A 20,134-nucleotide genomic window follows, 5' to 3' on the forward strand; every position below is an offset into this window, starting at 1 on the left:
TGATCACGTACTATAGGACGACATTATTGGGTCAAAAACGACCTTTCATCTCTATAATAACACGCGAGACAAGTGTTTGATTTAGTTGTATTTATGTATTTTACATACACTTGAAGACATCTGTGACTATATGTCTTTACGCGACAACTCTTCAGATGACATTTTGAAGCTGTCACACACTTAAAAATATATATCCCAAAAGACACATAAACATATTTACACAGGTTTTGGTTTCAAAAGCTTGTTAAGACATCATTAAGCATCATGCTAAGATAATACGTCTCACAATGGACAGTTTATTGAACAAATGTTCAAAGATATGATAGGCGATGTCGCGTGAGTTTATATAATACATAGAACTAAAGTCAAACAAAACACAAGGTTATTTTGCCAAATAAAGCAAAAATTATCATTTCATATAGAAAAAAAGTATTTTCCCATTCTAATAAAACCATTCAAGTGTTTGTCATAAAAATGGCAGACTTACACAGCCAGACAAAAAAGGGCAAAATGAGAACTTGCTTACCAATAGCTCATCAGTAGTTTCACCAAAGAATATAAAAGAATACTTGCACATTTTGAAAGTATATATTTGCATAAGAGATTAACTTTCAAATAGCCCACATTTCTGAGGATATAGCTATATTTGGCACTTAAAACATTATTAAAACTTTAGGTGATCAAGTCCCCCCATGAACAGATGACAGCCTGACAATAACACATCTTTGGTGATTTTGAAAAAGGTGATTTTTAAGTTTGATTCAGAGGATCTAAAATTAAACTTTTTAGGAGCCATTTTCACTCTTGACAAGCAAACAAGAGTGCTCAAGAGTGAGTGCAGTCCTCTGACAAGGTCTTGTATCAGGTTCTACACTGAAATGTAATTTTTCTTCCTGAGCCCAGGGACTCCCCCTCCACAAAGTTTGTGGAAATAACTTGAGTATCTTTATTTTTTGCCTAATCCTGGCCAAACACACACAAACACACACACAAACGAACACAATCAACCAATCTGTTTCAAGGCCCCACATTTCCGCTGAAAAGTTTTTAAAATTTTGTTTAAGCCTGATGAATGATGGGCGCTAGAATGAGAGCACAAAAGCCTCGGGGTGACATCACGAGAAGTAAACAATGATCACTCATAAAAAGGACTTCATATTCACATTGTGGATGGAAAAACACTAAGATTGTCTGACGCGTCATGTTGAACCCAGCCAACATTTCAGTCTGTAGGAAGCCTGTGCGCAACATTTGCATGAGAAAAATTGGGCATATGCAATAAAATAAAGATGCAACTTGGTGCTCTGTTAAATACTGTTCATAATAGCACACACGACGCTTGTTAAGAAGGTGTGTGAGAAAGCCATCTCTACTGCAATTGGGCTTTCTATTCTCACATAACCAGGCTGATGAATTCCTAAAATACAGAGTTTAGTCACATCTCCCATTGAGAAGGGTATCAACAAGCTGGGCATCACAGGCTGGACCCCGCAGGTCTGCCCCCATGCTGTGTGAATCCAGTTGGCCGCCCTCCACCCCCGTCCTCAGGTACATTACCGCCGCAGTGGTTGCCGTTATTGTCACATCTGGCTTCCACCAGCGACAACTGGTTGAATGCCGCCAACAATCTTTCGTTGTCCTTTTGCTGATCACTGACCTACAACAGTGGTGTGAAGTAACAAAGAAAACCAATCAGTATCTAGTATGACCACCACCTGCCTCACGCAGCGCAACACATCTTCGCATAGAGTTGATCAGTTGTGCCACTCATTCACGACCAACCCCTCATGTTGCATCATAGTAAAGGGCTGCCCCATGTTGCAAGGATTTGTACACAATTCCTGGAAGCTGTAAACATTACAGTTCTTGCATGGCCAGCATACTCACCGACCATGTCACCCATGGAGCATGTTTGGGAAACTCTGGATCCACGTATACGACAGCATGTTCGAGTTCCTGCCAATATCCAGCAACTTTGCACAGCCACTGAAGAGGAGTGGACCAACATTCCATAGGCCACAATCACCAACGTGACCAACTCCATGCTGGCCACACCAGATTGTACTGACAGATTTTCTAACACCTCTCCAATCCCAGATCCCCCAGTACAGTAAAACTGCATATTTTAGAGTGGCATTTTATTGTGGGAATGTCTCACCTGTGCAATAAATGTTTGGCCTTGCATGAAGCAAATGATAGTCACACCGGCTACTGAGTGTTTTTCTAAACCCGCCAGCCTCCCCCCCAATTTTGACTGTACATTATAAATTGGCCTTTTATTGTGAGCAACCAAAGGCACGCCTGTACAATAATCATGCTGTCTAATATGCCATACCTGCGAGTTGGGTGGATTAAGCTCCGCTAAGGAGAATTGCTCACTAATATAGATTTAGACTGCTTTGTGAGGAATATTTGAGGAAAAAAAATAAGCCTTTTGTAAACATAGAAAAAGTCTTAGATCCACTGATGAACCTTCAGAAAGACTCGGGTAATATCGGCGCATATCCCAAAGTGTCTGTTCTTTTTGTGAGATCTTGTGCGATCACGCAAGATTTCTGTCTCGGAGGACTTGTTTTGAGATCAAGGTGTAACAGAATCTAAATCATGTGTGGTATCTGTCACAGATAATCTTTTAAGATTTGACAAATCCTTGTGTGTGTACTAGGCCTTCAGTACTTTTGCCACCTCTGACCTACAAGACAAACATGGACTCGCTCACATTACACAGGACAGCATTTGCTCTGAGGTAGAAGAAAAGCTCTATAGTGTCTTACCTGCTTCTCCAGCATCTGGATTCTCATCTCTTGCTGAGTGAGCATCTCTCTCAGCTGTGAAAGAAACTGTTGTGTTAACAAAGTGACCTCGTTGTCCAACACTGTGAAGGGGGCTGGTGTGCTACCTGTGCCACCTCGCTACTCGCTCTGCAGCACGAGATTGAGTCACCTTGGCTCCAGACGCCTGCCTCCTCAAGGCCGTTTAGTTTGTCATCACTCATTCGCGTAGTCTGTGGGAACCAACAGAGTTCACCTTGACATTAGGACGCATCAAAATGCAAAAAGGAACTTTACGAAGCAATTTGATTTGCTGCAGTTCAAGTTGATAGGGGAAATCAACGACTAATTTGTATTTTTCAAGGAGACGGTGCATGGTTTCACAGTCACACGGCATCCCAAAATAATATAATTAGGCTGGATTTACATTGTACGGTTCAAATGACTTTTCCGTTTTTTGGCTCTCAAGTGGCACAATTGGGATATACACCACGGCAGCATAAATAGAAAAAAAAAAACATGGATATTAAAATGTGGATAAAAATGACAGATATCTGCCCATATGACTGCACTGAAAACATATAGAACAGATACACCACATACTTGGCTCTACAGTGTAATTCCAGCCTTAGATGAGTTACAGATTCAGTGCCAGCGTCTGGCTGTCTGTTGTCTAAAATACTACGGACAGTGACAGTTTTTATGACTTTTTCCAAAATTGAAGTTTTAAGGTTAATGGCGTTATGTGCAGTGTCACTATTTTTGAAGCAGATGTGATTCACTTGGGACATTAATGAGATTCTTTTATTTCTTGTGATCCTGAACACAAAAGAGTAGTAAAATTGTATGCTTAGAAAACTTGCTTTACAATCAAATCCATCCATTCATTTTCTGTCAACAATTTAGCTAGCACTCACAAGGAGTGGCAGAAGAGCTGACTTCAGGTGATGGTGGTTAGTTTTAGTTGCTTCATGGTCAAATTATTACAGGCTGAAATAAATATTTTTGTTGTGTATTTGACTGGTAGGACTATAGCACATTTGTTTGGCAATGTCGTTCATCTCTCTGCCTAATTACATACAGTGCATAATCAAAGTATTCACAGCACTTTACTTTTTCCACATTTTTGTATGTTAGAGCCTTGTTTCAAAAATGATTTTTGTGTGTGTGTGTTTGTATCTCAAATACACCCATAATGACAATGTGAAAAACATTTTCTTTGAATACTTACTGTACGTACATGGGATTTCGTAAGTTATTTATTTTTTTTGAATACATTTGCAAAAAAATCAACATGTTTTTATTGTCATTATGGGGTTTTATGGCTAGAACTTTAAGGGTGGGGGATAATTTATTCCAATTTGGAATAAGGATGTAACATAACAAAATGTAATAAAAGTGAAGCGCTGTGAATACTTTCCAGATGCACTATAGCTATAGACAAGCTCGTAAAAACAATTTGCCCAACAAAGATATGGTAGTTTGATCAGAATTGAGCTACATTTCTTCGTTAGGAGAAGAGCAAAAAAGTGGCACTGAAGGCTTTTTCTTGAAGCAAAAGAGCCTGGCTGTTTGTCAAGACAACACTACTTGTTCATATGGTTTTTTGACACTGCATTTTTCCAATAACATTGAAGAGGTTTTTGTATTTTTTTCCTTTTTTAATGTCTGTCCTATTCCAAACAGTTCTATTAGGTCTTCTCAGATGTTTTTTTTCCTACGTTGGAGAAAACAATGATCAACAGTCAAAAAGAAAGAAAATAACATTGATATTAACATTACCGATAGATCATGTTCACTGCTGACAGCTGCTGCAACAGCCTTTAGCTCTTTCAGCTCATCATATGGTAGAGTGGTGCTCTCTGAGAAAGATGGAAGTTGGTCAGGAGGAAGCTCTGACTCCTCTGGCATTGGGATAAACTCAGCATCCTCAAGCTCCTATATTGGCACAATCAGCCAGAAATTAATCATATTTCATTGTCCGATACTGTGAAGGTCACCAGTCACACAAAATAAGAAGCTCCTCTTGGATTGTAAACGTGCCTTTCTCAGCCAGAGAGGACATGAACTGTCTCCAGTCTGATTAGCCATTGACATCATTGGCGTCTCCAAGTTGCAAGCATCAAGATCAACTTCCACGGTACCCCCGAGGCCCCTGTCACGGCACTCCGTCTCTGAACCCGGCTCCACTTCCAGATCCACAGTGGCGATGGAACCGTCCTGTCCAATCCCTACAATTGACACATAAACACATGGTGTATACATGCTCGCTCACGAAGTTAAAGAGAAAATTGAAGGGACAAAAAAGTATTTACTACTACCAACTGACAATCCACTGCTGTTTGAGCGAATGGTCTTGGAGTTAAGCACTTTTTCTGGAAAGACGCAACAAGAAACTATCAGACAGGCAGCTACTAAAGCCATGATGTCATTAAGGTGATTAATAGAAATTACTGACCCATGATGATAATGGTATGCCAGCCACGACAAGAAAGGTCTGGCACATGGTGGAGCGATCCAAAGATGGGCCTTGGCATGGCAGGACAAACCTCTGAACCAAATCCCTTATCAGCAGGCATTCCGAGTCGTCCATTTCCTGCATTTCCCCATGCAAAGATCTGATTGTCTGGAAGAAAACAAAAGGGAACAGTTTGCACACTTCATGTCGGTAACACTGAAATGCGAGTGCGTATGTCTGTGCTCTTACCCTCGGTGGCTGCGATCGTGAAGCCGTCCCCGCAAGAAACTTTGTTGACTATCTTTCCCCCAAACGGTCCGACCAGGACTTGCACACCTTGGTGTTTCTTAAAGTCTTTGACACCTAGTTGCCCGTACTTGTTGCACCCGAATGTGAGGAGGCGACCACGTTCTGGGAAGTTGATTTAAGGTAGAGGAATCAACAACTGAGTAACAATTTTCAGTTCAAAATTAGTGTTCTTCTCTTCGTTGCAGTACCGTCAATGGCAGCTGTATGGTTCCTCCCTGGAGCTATAGTCTGGATTTTGAAGCGTGACAGCTGCTTTGCCAAAGTCAGTGTAGTGATATATGGGATACCCTGGTAACCCTGACATGTGACAGTAAAACAAATACATTAAAATACACACGCAGAACCTGTAACCAACCTTAGCTTGTGATCAACGTTCTGCGGTAAAAGAAAACAAACATGTGATGGTAAAGTGATTTATTATAATTTCAGAACGCTTTTCAGGTCTGTAGGCCAGTACCTCTCCAGGGTGGTTTTTGAGACCAGAGAATTCCTGGTTCAGACCTAGCTTGTTGAATTCATTGTTCCCACATGCTAGGACTTTGCCAGTGTCAGTCAAAAAGAAAGTTCCATCACTGCTACATGACACAGAAGAGATGGTGGCGCCTTTAGGGAGCTCCACCTGGGGAAAATGCATGAAATGTAAAAGTATGTCATAAGAGCGATTACAGCCAGGGATATACTCGTGCCAGGAACAAATCTTACTTGCATTGGAGAAGAAAAATCATCCTCACATTCCAAGCCAAGACGCCCTGCAGATGGAAGAAATTGAAGAAAAAGTAAATGAATGAACTTGAGTGCTGTATTTCAAAGCGGCTTCTGTCGCCATCTACTGGTTGGATTAATAATTACAAAAACATTTTGGTGGAAATGTCCATACCATACTCTCCACAGCCCCATGAGAAGATATCTCCGCTGTGGGTGAGCACTACCACATGATTGTCTCCACAAGAAATCTGACGAACTGGCCGCTCCTCAAAAAACTCCAGAAGCACCGGCTCTAGGATCTGCATACCCATGACACCCTCCACACCAATGCAGCCGTAATAGTCTGAACCAAACATGTACATTTGATCCTCATCTGCAGGAGAGCCGGTTAGATATAAACAAGGTGGTTAATTTCTCTCTCTCTCTATTTTTTTTTTTTGTAAACAAGTGGTCATGTGCTCACCAGTGATGCAGGCAGTGAAGTCAGTACCGCACGCCACCTGCCGGATGGCCTTTCCCTGGAGCTTCTCCACCCTCTTGGGCTGCCGGTAGGAAGCTTGGTCTCCATGCCCCAGTTGGCCCACCATCTTGGCGCCGCCTTGAACATTCTGAGGAGAATATTCTTTGTAGCGACCGCACACAAACAAGTGTAGCTGCTGTGCTGCACAGAGTACCCCTGCTATATTGCATTTCATCGTTCGCACCTCCACTATCTTGTGGATTTTTAAATGACTGATTTTTATGTTTTTTTACAGTATACAAGTCCAAATTTATATTCGATGGCTTTTCGCATTATACAGTATGTTAGCATTAAGCTATCGAACGTTCATTAGACGAAATTATATGGTTTGGGTGAATATTTTATTTTCTTAATGTAAAATGTTTAATTAAATTTTACTGTATGTGTCAGTTTTTACAGTTTGACAAATGAACAGCTTGAAGCAAGGACACTTTGCCTTTGAGCAAGATAGTGAGGACAGGCACTTGAGAATCTTATACTTTAAAAAGCATTCTTTAATAACTTTAAATGCGTTTAAAAAGTGTGTATATTTAAAACAAAATTATATGGTCTCTCTATAGCGCACATTTTCACCTATTGTGGGTGTGTCTGGAACGTATTCCCCCACGATAAACGAGGGTTCACTGGATTCTTAAAACTTACTGCCCAAGTGTAGAGTTCTTTTTCCACTGTCACCACAGCAAAGTGACTCTCTCCAGCGCACACATGTTGGGCACTGCTGCCTCCTTTAAAGGTGTCCAGTTTCTGGGGTGTGAACTTGCCTCCGCCCCAGAAATACACCTCCCTTGAGCGTGTGGTCACCACAGCCACAGGGGATTCTGTCGCTGTACTCAACCTATCGACAGAGAATAATCAATAGGAAAATATTTGGTTGGAAACTAGTAAGTTGACAACAGTAGAAAATATAACAAGCTTACTTTGGTTTCTTCATTGCAGAATTCAGGAGGGCAACCCGCTCCTGAAGCTCCCTGCCGGAAAAGAAAGTTACTAGATGTTTGTTGTGGATCTATCTAAGCTGACTCTCACTTACTGTCGGCAGCAGGAGAGCACCGGCTGGTCTAGAACCTGCTCCGCTGTTGGTCTCTTTGCAGGGTCCTGCCATAGAAAAGTCATCACAAAAGCTACCTTGTAACAGCCAAGAAAGTGAGAGATTTTTTTGTCCTGCTAATTTAGCATAACGCCATTTTAAGCAAACCACTCACTTGATCGAGACACTCATATACCAGCTTGATCAATCCAGCTCCATAAACATCACGGTTCACATCCATAGTCCAGTTTCCCTGGACTATTTTGACACACAGGTTCAGAGCATTCTGCCAGGATGCAAACTACAGCTGGTCAAAAACTATACACAGATATTGGTAAAGCATTTAAACAAATGGACGCAAGTCTTACCGTTGCATCAAATGTTCTTGTAAGAGTTAAGACTTCAAAAAGCACACAGCCCATGGCCCAGATGTCAGATTTGAAGTTATACTTTGCTCCCTGGCACAGTTCAGGCGACATATAATATGGAGTTCCAACACACTGGGCATAAAAAATGAGAGGTGAGTTAGAATCACATACAAGTTATGCAAGGCTTGTGCTGAGCCTCACCTTGGTGGCACAGCACCATTAGCATGCCCTATCGCACTGACATCTCTCCTTACATGCATGCCTGTATTTGGTCTGCTTCTGTGGTGAATCACCCTAACATGTCAACTTCAAGGTTACAAAAGATTAAACTGCACATGGTTGTAGATGACCAGAACGTATTTCAACAAATTTCATACACAGTATATACTGTATATAGTGGCACCTTGACTTACGAGTTAACTTTGTTCCGTGACCCAGCTAAGTATATCAAAACAAATTTCCCCACTTAAATGCCATTATCCTGTTCCAGCCCCACAAACATTTTTGTTTTTAATAAAATTAGATTAAAAAAAAACTATAAATGAGAAGATAATGAAATACACAGGTTTTTTTATATATGTAATTACTGCCATGAATATGGACATCACTCGAATTCTGGCTCGCAACAAAAGATCAAGTGATGGGTCGTTACTCTAAAAACTTTTAAGTTGGGGCACTTGAGAGTCAAGCTACTGTAATTATATACATATAGTCACCTTCATAAAATAATGGGAATTGTTTGGGACAAAAAAAATATAGTTTTTGCCTAAATCCTCTCCTTATGATCCCGCCCAGCTCTTCTAAAATCGTCTTCATCCTTAGTTTAACATGCAATTCTACCTTTAGGAATGAAATGATTAATTAATGTAATATATTCAGTATTTGATTGGTTTTTTTTTTTTAAATAAATGAAAAATGTACTTTGGGCATTACTTTAGGAAGGTGGTAGTAATTAGGTATACCCTAAAAGTCTGTGGTTTATACAAATCTGATGTTATACTTAATATAATTTGAATAATGATAATATGTTTACTAGTGTTTTTTCCTGCCAAATGCTATGCATTTATGTATTTGATGATGCTAAATACAATTGGTACACATAACCACTTTCATGTGGCACTCTTTCACTAAATAGTAGCATGTAGCAGGCATCTCTACTTGTCAGGGTTTGGAGCAGTAGGCATCGATATATGGGAAGTCATGCAACATTGACTCCGACACTCGGAGCTAGACATGGCAACATTGATGGAGGAGAACAAGTGTCTCCTCATCTCCTGTATTTACTTTTCTGCGTGTCTGTTGGCCACGGTATGCAGACATTTTATATGAGGGACAACTGAAGGCAGCAAGAAAACAGGCTGCCGCAGCCAAATGGAGACTGTGGAGTATAATAATGCAGCATTTAGAAGTAAAACACGATAAAAGGGAAAACTAATGTTAATATGTGTGCATATTTTTGTCATTTTCTTGATGTGTATCCACAAAACGTTATGAATGATGGAGCAGTGAAAAATCTACCCTGACAAAACCCCAGCTGACCTGGTACTAGAAATAGGACTGTACCGCACAATAGTACCTTATTTTGCTTTTTGAGCATTAGTTGTTGTCATGAGGCCATGTAATCATAAGAAAACAGCTTAGTTCCTAACAACACTTGACAGAAATCAGGTAACGTCTGAAGTTTCAAATGCATTGTAAAACTCAAGTAGATCACAGCAGTTACCTAGTGAAGTACATTTACAACCCTTCCTTTAATGCAAATGATGAGATAGCGATACCAGTTTTGAACGTTGTTGACATCTCAAATACCGCCATAAACACAAGTGCGGATATGCTCCACATAAAACTGCGACCTCTGTTCATCTCAAACAACTGTAACTCCAGTGTGAGACAAATTAACACGTACCGTTTCTGCCATTGAAAACTCTGAGCCGAGTTTCTTTGCAAGACCATAATCACCAAGCTTGATGAGGTCTGTCTTGGTCAGGAAAATGTTGAGAGTTTTAATATCCCTGCAGGAAAAAAAGTGTGATGATGGACCTTAAACATCTCAGAGAGATAGAGCCACTGTCATATGAGCATCTCACCTGTGTAAAATACCAGCCTTGTGAATGTGGACCACTGCTGAGGCAATCTGGTACAGGTACCAAATAACCACCTGCAGAAAGAGTGAAGATCAAATGTGTGTGCACACACGTGCGTGTGTGTTTGGTGTGTTTTCTCTGTTCTTACCTCCTCATTAAAAAGTTTCCCCTTCTGTTGGACGATTTTGTCATAAAGATTCCCTCCTGGGGTGACAATGTTATTTAGCCTTCAGTCACACTCGGTGTGAATCAAATCAAGAGAACGGCATCACTTACCATTGCAATATTCCAGTTCGATGAGCAAAGTGTTTTTATCGATGAAGTGATTGAAGTAGGCGATGATGTTGTTGTGTTCAAGGATAGACAGAATGCTTATTTCATTCATGACATCCCTGCGCTCACGCTCTGAGAGCGAGTTCAGGTCCACCTCCTTCCACACAACCAGGGAGTTGTCCTGGGGAAGTAAGAAAGAGTTAGCTGCAATTAAAGCTCCCGTATTTTACCAAACCAACTTTTTTCTAGTATTTGGTATGTAATATTGGCTCTATGGTGTCCCAGTAAACATATGAAATATGAAAATCATCCATGCATTCCTGAGTTCCAGACGTTTTTCTGCCGAGGCCTCCAGAAAAATTAGCTTATCTACATCACTCGCTAAGATTACAGTTCTGTAATATTTGTTGCATCAATTTAGCTGCCCCCCCCCCTAAAATTGACTAGCTAGAATGTATTTATTTGTTTTTTATTCATTTACAATTATTAATTAGTTGATTTACTGTAAATAATAAAATAAAACCAATAGTAAAATAATAAATTTTACCTGTACAGTATATTTACATGCTTATTTCATTCAACAATTATTATAATTCAATTATGAATACAGTTAAAGATTGATTTATTTCCCTCTCTTACATACACAATATATTTACAGTCCATCTATGAATGAGGTAAAAATGTATTTCAAATGTATTTATTTATTTACTGTTTTATTCATTTGTCTCAATAAAATAGCCGATACGTGAAAATTCTACTTAAGTGTAGTAATGGTGAAGTATTTGTTCATCGTTACATTACAAGACTGTTACGTCGTTGTTGTTGTTTTGCCCCCTCCAATCCTGTGGATATACTATGGGTCTTAAAGAAGCGTAATTGTTGCCTGGCAACGTGCTGACTTGGTCTCATTTCTCAAGTCAACTGTTCCTCAGTTGAAGGAGCCGAGTGGGAGAGGATGAGCTCACCTCGCTTCTTCTGTACAACGTCGCTTCACCGAACGCCCCCCTCCCGAGGATCCGGATGGGAATGTAATGCAACCTCTCCTCTTCGCCATTAAACGTGGCCGACGCCGACCGCTCGCTCTGTACATACCCGCCGGCCAAATCTGAATTGAGCGAGTCGAAATGTCTCTCATACTCGGCCAGTGACATTTCTGTGTTAGCCACCAGCTGCACTGATGTGAAAGAACACAAATAGGCCTGACTCGAAAACTCTTTCGGAAAGACTCCTTGCCTCAAAGCGTCACCAGTCAGACATGTCACGCAGGTCGACAGGTAAAAGAAGTCTTTAAGTGTAGCGTGTACAATCGGGAAGCTACTATCCTTGTAAAATTCAGAATACTACAGGGGAAAACAACCAAGATGAGAAAAATGCGTTGAAGTTGCACAAGCGTCAAGCATCGCATATCAAACAGTAAGCTCGACAAACTTCTTTTCAACTTTCGAAATAAAAGCTTCTCGTTCAACTTTCGTGTGCTGTATTTTACGATGAAAGTACGAGGCGCATACTTCCTGTGAAGGCGGTAGCTCTGTTAGTATAATGTGGATCGTGGCAGACAGCACCACCACATTTAAATCACTGTCAGCGTCGTTTTACACTACACTAAAAGAAGAAGAATGTATCACATGCTCATACTAGTTTAAAGCTGTTTAACGCGTGCCTCACACTCGACGAATTGGCGACTTCTCAACTTTGCTCAAAAAACCGGAAGTTACATTTGAGGGCATGCGTTATCAGAGGTGACAAAAGTCCAGTCCTCAGCCTCGGCGGTTCTGCTTGTCATTTATCCTGACGCTTGCCTTTTGATGAACCGATATTTTGAAAGACATCCAAGTCCCCGACCCTCGTGTATACTATATTTGCTGATGTGCAATATTTATTTGGATTACACAATAATAAGAACAATTACTAAACTAGTCAAATAGCTTTCTCTCTCTCAATTCTCTTCACTTCATGGCAACTGTAACAATATCCATCCATTTTTCGTATTGCTTATCTTCACTAGGATCGCGGGTAGACTGGCGCCTTGAGGCAAATTTCGTAGCCAACGCATCATTGTCGTTTAATTGTAAATAAAGTTGATATTTGGAAGTTATGATTCTAAAGTCAGGGGTTTCAGGGTTTTGCAACCCACTAAAAGACGCACTGAATTGTCATGTTTTCAAGGACCCCCTCTTAATCATAATAGCAATCAAACAAAGCTACTGTATGTGAACCCCAACATGCCATATAATTTAAAATAAGTTGTTATTATCAAGAAAAATATAATTACCACAACAAGTTCATATTTTATTAAGATACATTTTCTAATCTTGCAAGATTTGTTTTTTTTCTTCAGGAAAACAATTGCAATCTTTACAAGAACAAAGATGCAGTCCATCAAAATTAATCTATTTCAAGGTCATAGTCATACTATGTCTCGGACTACTGGATGTTATTCTGCTCATTGCTGTTGCTGTTCTAGGAATCAGCTGTGAGTGCAGCAACTATTCAAGCTCCTAAACATGAACATACTTTTCTTCTAAGTAGCACATTTCAACCATGACGGCTCATTTCTTCACACCTAATCACCTTCACACATCATCAGTTTTTAAGATCATCCAGCATTTTATTGGGAAAAAAATTGAGCCAAACAGATACGTCTTGTGTTGTGATTTCTAATTACTTAAAATTTAGAAAACCTTTTCTCAAAGGAAGTAGAACTGTCACACACGCGCGCATGCACACTCACATACACATACACACGATTGTGTTTTAAGTAACTTTTTAACACTCTGACTATAAGCGCGATTCTCAGACTTGGACATTGATAATGGCATGCAAATATAAAAGTGCGTAACTGTGATTAATCGACACAGAGAACGCTATCCAGCTTCAACTAAAGAGCAGCACTAGCAATACTAAGTCAGCATTAGCGCTGTAAACAAACCGAGGTTAGCTACGGCTGCTACATTGTTAGCATGACTTATTAATACTAGAGTATAACTACAACACTAACACTTTATAAACTAACAAATTTAGGCAAATTCCTCCCCAAGAAATGGTCTTATACTAATTTGTTTCCATTTATTATACAGCACAATAGGTTCACCAGGCAGAAATTAGAAAAACAGGAAAAAAAAAAAAAAAGGCCACGGATGATATAGTCTACACACCCCTGTTCAAATGCCAGGTTTTTGTACAAAAAAAGATAAATCATTTAAAAACGTATATATATAAACGTAAAAAAAAACCTATATCATGTATAACTCGTTTGATTAAAAAAAAAAATATTTTTGAGAGGGGAGGTAAAAATAAACAACTGAAATAATGTGGTTGCACAAGTTTGCACACCGTCTTATAACTGGGATGTGGCTGTGTTCACAAGTAACCAATCAAATTCAAACTCCTGTTAGTTACCCTTTCACGTGCCAAAAAACCTCCAACACATCCATAGGGTCTTACAGAAACATAATTTGCTTAATTCACAGAAATGACTGAATGAAGCTCCTTGTTGACGTACTTCCACTTCAACTGTACGTAGCTAGTCTGTCTCTGTGTGTGTGCGCATTTGTGTGTGTGTGCGCGTGTGTATATGTGAAAGTGAGAGCGAGACAACAGGATGTACCCCAAAAGATTCATGTTTGCCAGTTACTCATGACCATAAGATAGGGCTGTTGACACATGCACAGCCAAAACAACACACTCACCGCAAAGTGTTTTGTCAAGTTAGAAGTGGGATGACATGTCTCCATTTGGCCAGACACAGACAACATTGCATGTTAACACTTGTTTTTTGTAGTCTGAAATGTCAATGTGGAATGACTGCGAGTCACGCCCTGCTGTATCCTCCGTTTTTGGCAGGCCTGTGAAGACTTTTGGTGCATTTCATGTCCCTTAAATGCAACGTTCCTAGCTCCTCGCTCCTCTAAACATTGAACGCGACCCGGAAATTGTTGTCACATCGCCATATTAAGGACCATCTCAAGTGTCTAAAACGCGGATGGTGGAGTGAGGATCGAGCTTCGAGGAGCCTCCACAGGCTATCATAAAGTCCCACGGAAAGAGGATACGAAAGGTTTGGATTGGACCAATCACGATCGTCTTTGCATCTGCAAAGATGTGAAGAGTAACTAAATTGATTATATTTGACTTTAATGTAATCCCACTTAATATATCAAGCATAAATGGGACATTTGTGTTGATAGTAATTTAGCCACGCAAATGTTCCAAAAATCTAGACAATTTTTTTATTAAATAAACCAAAATTAGTACAAAGAAATGTTTTTCATCCTGTGGAAAAAAGTGATGTCATGAATTGCAATAAATTCCATCCATCCTGTTGTGAGTCATTTTTGGTTGTTTTATTTTGACATCTGTTGCTGTTCTGTTTCCTGCGTTGCCTCTGTCTTTTTGTTTCAGGGCCGGGCGTGGTTAGGTGTGCTGAGCTCCTCACACAGCTGGCCCCCATTATTTTCTGCATTTAGCCTCCGGTCTGACTTCCACTCCTCGCCAGAATGTTCTCGTTACTTGCATGGTATTGGTCAGTTTTCCCTTCTATTCCCCGTTTTATTACCTCGCTTGGTTGAACTTTTGGTCTGGCTCCTAGTGCTCACTAGTGATTTTCAGTTGGTTACCCTGTTGGAATTTTAAGATTTTTTTCTGAGTGATTTTTTTTTTTTTTTTTTCAGCACCACCGTGAAGAGAGCTCAGTCGCTGCCACGCCCAGTCCTCAGTTATTCTGATACTTTGTTAATCAAAGATCTATTTGTGTCAATCCCACTTATCAGTGTCAGCTTATGGGTCTAATTCCTGCCTCAAATGTTACACATCCATACATTTTCTTAATGAAGTTTGCAAGTGAGCTATAACCTATCCCAGCTGACTTTGAGCGAGAAGTGGGGTGCACCCTGGATTGGTCGCCAGTCAATTGCAGAGCATGTTTGGACAAACAGCTGTACATACACACTCACATTTACACTTAATTAACCTAACGTGCATGTTTTTTGGATCTACCCGGCGAAAACCCACTAAAGCACTTGGAGAACATGCAAATTCCACACAGGAGGATCCGAATCGAGATTCCAACCTTAAACCTTATGACTGTTGGGCAGACGTTCTGACCACTACAGTCTACACTACTGTGCTTCCCCAATTTTTTTTCAATCAAGTGCAAATGTGTTGGCAAATACAGGGCACCACTCTTGACTATTTTGATAAAGGATTGCTTAAAGTCTGTGAATTAATGCTCAATAAGAAAATGGTGGACCTGAATTGGTGCTAACATCACTATTTACAAATTTGTTTAATGTTGCCAGATGCTAAACTGAATACGTTAATTCATGATATAATGTTATTATATTGACAAGTTTTGTTTGCATGAAGGGAGAACAGGAGGAAAAACTGCTTGTTACTGTTGCTTTAATTCAACAAAACACACTCGTACACACACACACACACACACACACACAAACCTTGTCACTAGTTTACCAGATCAATATGCACCACTTGCACAAAGGTACAATGGAGAACGTTCAGTCGCAGCCAGACCAAGGCGGAGAAAGTCCAGGGAAGCAAAAGATTTCAGAAGAGTTTCACACAAGTCGGCATTCAAGCTCTAAGAAATTTCAACAAGGTAGAGCTGACTTTGAAATTTTAGTATGCTGCACTTAATGAAATAACCATTAAGTCCACTTTGTCTATCAGTGATGCTCTTTGGTGACTCAGTATGCTAACATTGATTAAGAAATTCTCAAAATGTCGGAGTTTGAGAGATTTTCTGATGGAATGTTAACCCAGAAGAATATTATGGTGTTTTTACAGCAGTAGCTGGATCTTGGATTCCACAGCACAGGGTGACCGTTCTGGTTCTGGGCCTGCTCAATGGTGTACTGCTAATAGCTGCTGTTGTTCTTGCCATTTGCTGTGAGTAAAACAACATCTCGTGCAGCCAGTAGCATCAGTTTATGAGACAATGATGAGCCATCATCAGTTTGTGTGACGTAAAGGCTCATGTCTTACTACTACAACGACGACTACTACTACTACTCTCAAATTCACAAACATTTTCATTTGATGACACTTTAGGAATCTACAAAGTAAATTCATTTGATGTACAATAAAACCCATAATTTTACATTAAAAAAAAAATAATAAAAAATAAGAATCCTTTGTTTAACGCGTTGGCCACCATAGAGGAGGTACACAATCTAGTGCAATGATTTCCAACCAATGTGCCGTTAGACATCATCAAGTATCCCCCAGGAAATAATCCAAATCAAAATTTAGTTGTTCTGAAAGGAAATATTTACTATGAATAATGTATTGTTGTTCATCTACCTAACCCCGTGATGTAGTGACAGAGAGAACAAATCAATACTCTTCCAGTAGATGATCGTGGGTAATAATTACCTGAGAATTAATTTCTATGAAATTATTTTTTGGCTCAATAAAGGTTAATAGAAAACACTATATGCAATACAAGAGCTGTATAACAAAAAAATTTAATTTTCGTTTGCCACTGTCAGAGAACTACAGTAGGTATTTTTGGTTGGTTTTTGTTTGTAGTGCTGTTGAACTGCATCATACTGAGAGGTGTTTCTAATATTTTGGTTACACCATTGAACTATACTTAAGGGGGAAACACCTCTCAGTGTAACGGCATGTTAGTATTGATGAATGAATACCTTCCTGGTGGTGTACAAGCATCATCCATCCATCCATCCAGCCATCTATTTTCTGGGCCACCTATCCTCGCAAGGGTAGCATGAGTGCTGGAGCCTATCCCAGCTATCATCGGGCAGGAGGCGGGATACACCCTGAACTAGTTGCCAGCCAATCGCAGGGCACATACAAACAAACAACCATTCACACTCACATTCACACCTACGGGCAATTTAGAGTCTTCAATTAACCTACCGTGCATGTTTTTGGGATGTGGGAGGAAACCGGAGTGCCCGGAGAAAACCTATGCAGGCACGGGGAGAACATGCAAACTCCACACAGGCGGGGCCGGGGATTGAACCCCGGTTCTCAGAACTGTGAGGCAGACACTCTAACCAGACGACCAACGTGCCGCTTGGTGTACAAGCATCACTATCATTTAAATGCATTTTTAGTACACATTCTGTTTTAGATCTCATTATGTTTGCCTAATGTGGTGGTGGTTAAGTGGCGATTACCAAAATTAGGACATTAAAAACATTTAGGAACCAAAAGAGTGACCTTAATAAGATTCAAAAGAATAAACAGTCAATCAAAATTGTATGTACTTTTCCTTTGAGGACCATGATTCACTACAATATGATTTAGGACAATCTTCGTACAAATGTGCTTTTTTTGAGCCTCAGGTGCCAGCGCCAACGAAGATCACCTTCTAACTCCTCATTCGGCTGTCTCGTCCCTCATAATCGAGCGTAATTATCTACGCAACCACAGTGACATCCTCAAAACGCAGCAGGATGCGGATGCAAGATTACTCAGTGAACAGACGAGCCAAATTCAATTGAGGCTGCAACTGAAAAATAAGCTGAGACTGGGTGACATCCTTCGAAGCCAAATTGAAATACTTCAAACAGAAAAGATTCATCTTGAGTCTACAAAAGCTACGATTGGTAAATCTGAGATTATGGTTCAGTAAAAAATATTTTTGTTATTAATTAATCATCAACCTGGGATCTATCTGTTGTTGCAACAGAGCAAAACTGTGATAGATGTCCATCAGGATGGACCCTTCTTAAATCAACCTGCTATTATTTTTCCCTACCTGAGCCCAACGCCAAAAAGAACTGGCCAGACAGCAGAGACGACTGCATTCTTCGAGGCGGAGACCTACTAGTGATTGAGAACTTGCAGGAACAGGTAAAAAAAAAGATATAATTTTTATTTTATTTTACAATGTAATTTATATTTGTGTGTATGCCGGTTTTATTTAGGACAAGTACGTCAGTCAGTTTACACAATTTACTTGTTTTTATTTTTATACTACTAATTTGAATTCCGGCGGCACGGTGGACGACTGGTTAGAGCATCTGCCACACCACACGGAGAAGAAATCCACACACATACATTCTGCAGGCATGCAAGGAAAATATATCAGTCATGGGACATGCAAATTTGACTGTCCTTTAGCTGAAGTTAGGGGCAGGGGGGCTACTGTGCCTTGCTCAAAGGCACCTCAGCAGTAGTCAAGATGCAGAGGTACATCTCTACAAAAACTATAGTTGTTGAACTGTAGTTGCTGTTTCCTTTTACTGCAGTAAGACTGCCTAAAAGTTCTTTGAGCCACTAGTGATACGAGAAAGGCAACAATTCTGCCTTGACAAAGATCACGCTCAGGTTTGAATGAGGATGTATTAATTTGATTGATTACATTTATTATTCTGGTTGCAGTTTGTTGTGAAGTAGAACTGAAATGTATAATACTGAGAGACGGGTAATAGTCCTCTTAGTTAGCTACACATGAAAGAGCCTAAATATTAGAAACAGCTCTTCGTTTGTCCAAGTACAATAACGCTGTACAACTCTGACATTAACAGTAAATATACAATAAATAGTGAATTAAAAATGACTCTGACATCATTTTAAGGATCTTTAGGTCTTAATGAGCCACTTCAGTCAACTGATGAACAACAAAAAAAGGCCACAACTTGAAATACAAACATTTTATCGTTTTAAAATTGAACCGTTTCCTTGGTGGATTACGAGGTTGACCAATTAGAATCGATTTCATACAATTTTACATTCAAACACCTTGCACTTATACAGTTTGGTTCAACTCTGGTTTTCTTTTTTTCCAGGTACTTATAAGTGAAAACATTCCAAAAGCGACATCCAGTTCAGGTTTGTGGTGGCAGAATGGTTTCTGGATGGGCCTACGTAACAATCAGTCACAGTCACGGGGAACATGGATGTGGATTAACAACACAACTGCGATTGAAACAGGGTGCGCACCTCACTGACTTACAATAGACCTGTAATGCTTTTATTCAATGCAACGATCCAATTTCTCATAATGACTGACTTGATGATTTACTCAAGGTACTGGAGGAATAACCAGCCCAGCACCACTGGACTTCAGAGTGGAGACTGTGCAGCTTTTTTTTACTTTAGTGACACTATAAAAACATGGTACAATGGAAATTGCCAGGATCACCTGTACAACTGGATATGCGAGATGGTGGCAAAGCCCGCCGAGTAAAGTGAACTTGCAAATCATGCTCGTGCAAAATGTTCCAATAAACATGAGTACATTAAAGGCCCAAATATGATCCATGCATCCATTTTTTCTTGCACTTGTCCTCATTAGGGTCATGACTCAAGGGTGGGTTGGAGCCTATCCCAGCTGATTTTGAGCAGGAGTCTCTTACACTCTGAAGTGGTCAGCAACCAATCCCATACAATCATTCACACTCAAAGAGGCCTCTATGGACAATTACAATCTTTGATTAACCAAACATGCTCGGAGAAAACTCCACACGAGGCTTGAGTTATGATTTAAACTTGGGGCCTCTTGACTGTAAGGTCCAAATATGATGCAAACCTTCGTGATTTCATTCGATTGTTAACCATCAACATGAATTGTGGCGGAGTAATTTTGATCCAGTTAGAAGTCCACTTTCTCTGTGTCCCATGTCAATGT

The 20,134-nt window shown here is 40.0% G+C and overlaps 1 protein-coding gene across 3 annotated transcripts; it reads right to left on the reverse strand.

The window, feature by feature from the left end:
• Positions 1-90: 90 nt before the first annotated feature.
• On the reverse strand, positions 91-11,914 carry LOC133412687 (serine/threonine-protein kinase Nek9). 3 transcript variants are annotated; one of them, XM_061696238.1, is made up of 23 exons: positions 11,481-11,914; positions 10,519-10,696; positions 10,391-10,446; positions 10,246-10,316; positions 10,065-10,170; positions 8,159-8,290; positions 7,966-8,076; positions 7,794-7,858; positions 7,681-7,731; positions 7,406-7,598; positions 6,707-6,851; positions 6,416-6,616; positions 6,241-6,287; positions 5,996-6,157; positions 5,727-5,835; positions 5,479-5,640; positions 5,230-5,397; positions 5,093-5,146; positions 4,815-5,002; positions 4,554-4,709; positions 2,900-3,004; positions 2,775-2,828; positions 91-1,657 (listed from the first exon to the last, which is right to left on the reverse strand). In XM_061696238.1, the coding sequence occupies exons 1-23, from the start codon at positions 11,664-11,666 to the stop codon at positions 1,475-1,477; spliced, it is 2,883 nt and encodes a 960-aa protein (XP_061552222.1). In that variant the 5' UTR covers positions 11,667-11,914; the 3' UTR covers positions 91-1,474. The 3 variants fall into 3 exon arrangements, 2 of the variants coding, with proteins under 2 accessions (XP_061552222.1, XP_061552221.1); XM_061696237.1 differs by having other exon boundaries at positions 5,087-5,146; XR_009769795.1 differs by having other exon boundaries at positions 1,611-1,657; positions 1,888-2,828; positions 5,087-5,146.
• Positions 11,915-20,134: the final 8,220 nt, after the last annotated feature.

Source organism: Phycodurus eques, chromosome 14, assembly GCF_024500275.1.
Source record: "Phycodurus eques isolate BA_2022a chromosome 14, UOR_Pequ_1.1, whole genome shotgun sequence".
Taxonomy (NCBI): Eukaryota; Metazoa; Chordata; class Actinopteri; order Syngnathiformes; family Syngnathidae; genus Phycodurus; species Phycodurus eques.

Bases quoted from the DNA above. Each gene is read 5' to 3' on its own strand.
- LOC133412687 (XM_061696237.1), bottom strand. From the start codon at position 11,666: ATGTCACTGGCCGAGTATGAGAGACATTTCGACTCGCTCAATTCAGAT. The intron at 6,617-6,706 runs GTGAGCACATGA...GCTCTCCTGCAG, and splicing joins CTTCACTGCCTGCATCACTG to ATGAGGATCAAATGTACATG. The intron at 5,398-5,478 runs GTAAGAGCACAG...GTTTTCTTCCAG, and splicing joins CACGATCGCAGCCACCGAGG to ACAATCAGATCTTTGCATGG.